Here is a 4,001-nt window from a genome sequence, read left to right on the forward strand (position 1 = left end):
GTGACCAACCTGCATAGTGTACACAGGAGGCCAGGTCAGCTCTCTGCAGCCTGGGGTGGCACTGGAGGTCGGGCACATCGGCTTCATTTACATCCGAGCAGCCATCAGGGTACAGAGCCAACCAGAGGGCAGCAAGAAGGGGGATCAGATGTTGTCAGACTACATATTTCCAGAACCTTCCATCAAACCAGAACTTCGAGTCATCCAATTGTATTACCAGACCAAAGTTGGGGCAAATCCCTGTGTGGTGAGGCCCCCAGGGCCCATTCATTTCTGCACTGGGGTAACACTTAGTAAAATATCCCCCCATGTGAGGCATTGCAGAGCTTTTGGTTTTGATTGGTACCCAAATCACGTGGCATGCATAGAACCCGCATTCACGGCGATTTATAAAATAAAGGGTAAGGTACAATTTTAGGGCCGTTGCTTTGCAACCCATTAATACCCCACCATTGATGTGAAATGGGCGGCCTTTACCCCTACACATGTTGTCACACCTCAGCGGCCGAGACTTCATATCAGTGAAAAGATGTTCACCTTACCTTTAGTATCATTCACCGGGTCCATGTGCCGATAGATATATCCTTCCAGGTAAGAATGAAACTTTGGAGTTGGTGGAAAGAAAGCCAGGCAGATGGTCATTAGTTCCCAGCCGCGGGCCAGGCTTTCGTATCGGAAGTTCTCGGTAGTTTGCCGACACAACTGAATGTACAGCTCGTCCCTCAGGCCCTGCATGCTCCACCCTTTGGTGGCGATCTCTAACGCTACGTTCAGCTGGTCGCTCTTGGATTTCCGGTCGCCCATGTACATCTGGATGAGTTTGAAGATCTCGCAGGCTTCTTTCTTCACATTTCGGTCGGAAGTCATTATCATCGGCTTCTTGATGGACTCGCTGCTCCAGGCCAGCATGTTGGCGATGGAAACTTTCCGTCTGAACAATCCCTGCGTGTGTTTATTGAAGTGCTTGGAGGCCCAATTCTCAATGTCCGTCTCTGATGACGGCTTCCTCAGGGTGAAAGTGGGGAAAACGCAGCTGGAGCTGGGCATCATGTTCCTGTTGTGACGACTGTTCTCAAATTGGGCGCAGGCACCGAGGTCTTCGGACTGCAACAGACGGAGAGACACAATCAGCCGAAATCTAACTGATCGGATAATGGTACAAAAACACAACAATCTCATTCTGATCATTACAAAAAGTTACAAAGTGGAGACATGCCGGCCCATGCAGGGTCTCTATATCATTATTATGTTATATATATTATTATTATTAATTATTAATATAGCGCCTAACATATTACGCAGCGCTGTACAAAGCCCATAGTCATGTGACTAGCTGTCCCTCATAGGAGCTCACAATCTAATATCCAACCATGGTCATATTTCTTTATTACAGTCTACGGACAATCTGGGGAGAAGCCAATTAACCTAACTGCATGTGCCCAGTACCATGGTGGTGCCCAGTGTGATGATGGGGGGGCCCAGTACCATGGTGGTGCCCAGTGTGATGATGGGGGTCCCCAGTACCATGGTGGTGCCCAGTGTGATGATGGGGGTCCCCAGTACCATGGTGGTGCAGTGTGATTCCCACAATCCAGAGGTTGCACTGGAGCCCCAATCATCATACCAATGTTCTGAGGACACTGAGCTCCCTGTAGCGTCTTGCCTGGATTATTGGAATGAGGCTCCAATGGGACCCCAGCACACCCCCCCTCACCAGTACATAATATATGGAAGTCCTGGCTGCAGCTGTACTTTATTATTTGGTCATTTTATTCCTCTGCCTTCCATGTTTTATTATAGCAGCCGGCTACACTTTGTATTTTGTGGGGTAAAGATGAACCTTGTCAGAAAAAATCCCTCGGTAGGTGGGTGGGTGGGTAGGTAGGTAGGTAGGCGAGTGTGTGGGTATGTGACTGGGTAGGAATTTATGTTGGTTGGTAGGTGGGTAGGTAGGTATGTGGGTGGGTAGGTAGTCCTTTCAGAAGATTGGTGGTTGTAGGTAGGTGAGCATTATAAATAGTAATTTTTAGAACTTCCCATTGTCAATCATTCTGAGAATATTGGAGCATAGTGAATATACAGTGAATGTATTTCTGGGTTTCCCTCTTTCACAAGGATGTATATTGTATAATAATAGCGCTAGGGGCAGCGGCTGGGTGCCTCGGGGTGGACAGGGGGTGCAAGCTTGTGAAAGATTTTATAGAACGATTGTCATGCTTTTAGTATGAACCCTACAATGCACTGGAAATACTTCTATCACTAAACTCTGATTACTAATTATTACCTCCAGAGTGCTGCCAGGGCTTCCGGAAATCCTCGTCCCCCGCCCCTGTAACTCTTACTTCCTTACCCTGGGCCAGAGGGCCACAGAGAGCCCAAAACTTCCCTAACCCAGTGAGTGATGGGCACAGCCTGGGCTTTAGTTGACCCCCCGAATCTCTTTTGTGAGAATCATTTCATAGCCAATCACAAACACAGAAATAGTGATTGGGGTCTCACTCAGACTCACTCAGTGACTACAGACGCTCGCCCTCCTTACCTGCGATGGGTGTAAATACGGCTCCGGTGAGGCCAGATTGGTTTGGACAGAAACGCTTTTTTCCAGTAGTATTTGTGGGAATCCCAGTTTATCAAAGTTCCTCTTCCAGTATTTTCCATCTTGTTGTGCCAACGCCTCATCCTCACTGAAAGCTCTGACCACAGGGCCGGGCATTGGTAACGGCACTGCGCCATCGCTCTCGTAGCCAGAGCCGTCTTTCTGGGAGTCCCAGCTGCTCCTTTGCTTCATATGGAAATGGGCCTGTTGGGCCTCCCATGCCAGCCGGGCCTGGGCCATAAAGGTTTCGGGAGAACCGCGGTGCATATCGGACTCTGATGATCGGCTTTCAGTCCGGCTCATTAGTGTTCTGTTCGGCATGGATGATGGTCGTTCTTCCAGCATACTTTGCTCTTTGATTTGCTCTCTCTCGGAGGTAATGTCAGCCGGGGTTGGATTTGGTTCCTGGGATAAAGATGGTTTCCGGCTTTTCCTTTTCCTTGTGTTGGGGGAGTAGCCTGTAGATGACATGGTGTCCTGCTGACTGGACCAGGACATGGAATCTTCGGAATGAAATGCTTGTTGTTGGTTGTGTCGCAGTTCGGCGTTGTCCATGCTGCTGTAATCTCCAGATTTCACCTCCAGGCGATGGTCCCTGATATAAGGGGGGTTATGCTGCAAGGAATAGGACCCCCCAATAGTATTAGGGGTATATTTATGTCTGATGCCAGTCTTCATCTTAGGGCTGGACCCGGACTGCTCTACATACACCAACTGCCTAACATATTCCTTGCCCGCCGGGCTGTAATCCAGACTCATAAATCGGTCGGAGCATTTCTGTTTGGTCAGCACCAGCTGTTGGTATGGAGAGTTGGAGATCTGTTTTGGTGACTGATGGTAGCTGTGTGGTTTGCGTACCGGTGACTTTTGTGGGGACATTGCCCGGTAATTGCCACTGCTGTCATACTGCATTTCCATTGGTGGTTCATCATAGATGGGGGCTTGATACTCCATGGGGGGCTCTTCATACAGGGGGGGTTCATACGCATAGCGTGGTGACGAGGGTTGGGACTCGTTCGAGTGTTTCCTGTGTTGGGATTGTAAAGTGCAGAATGATTCCCCTCGTCCTAGCAGCGGTGAGCAGGAGCCAACGTGTTCCGATCTTTTTAAATACGGTGAGGATTTCCTCTCGGGGAAAAAGACAGAATTGTCCGTGTCACAAGACAAGGTTTGCATGATGGGGGAGGGCTGCCCGCCCGATGGACGGCGGGTCCGGGTACCCTGGGCATTGTCCGTGGAATATCCATTGCCCTGGTGCATCAAGAAACTGGGCTCTCGGTCCGTCACTTTGATCAACATTCGTTCTTTGGTGCCCGTGTTCCATCGGAGAGATGAAGTCCTGCAGAGACAATGAAATATCAGAACGGGGAGAACAGACTACAAATCACGTCACAGCCATGTCTGA

The 4,001-nt window shown here is 49.4% G+C and overlaps 1 protein-coding gene across 1 annotated transcript in view; it reads right to left on the reverse strand.

Annotated features, from left to right (window-relative positions):
- ARHGAP39 (Rho GTPase activating protein 39) overlaps nucleotides 1-4,001 on the reverse strand; it is a gene marked incomplete in the record, with an annotated part of 23,997 nt that overhangs the window by 11,469 nt on the left and 8,527 nt on the right. Inside the window, 2 exon segments of the mRNA XM_072410519.1 lie at nucleotides 543-1,104; nucleotides 2,540-3,935. Coding sequence (XP_072266620.1) covers nucleotides 543-1,104; nucleotides 2,540-3,935 — 1,958 coding nt within the window.

This window comes from Pyxicephalus adspersus, chromosome 5 (genome assembly GCF_032062135.1).
Source record: "Pyxicephalus adspersus chromosome 5, UCB_Pads_2.0, whole genome shotgun sequence".
Taxonomy (NCBI): domain Eukaryota; kingdom Metazoa; phylum Chordata; class Amphibia; order Anura; family Pyxicephalidae; genus Pyxicephalus; species Pyxicephalus adspersus.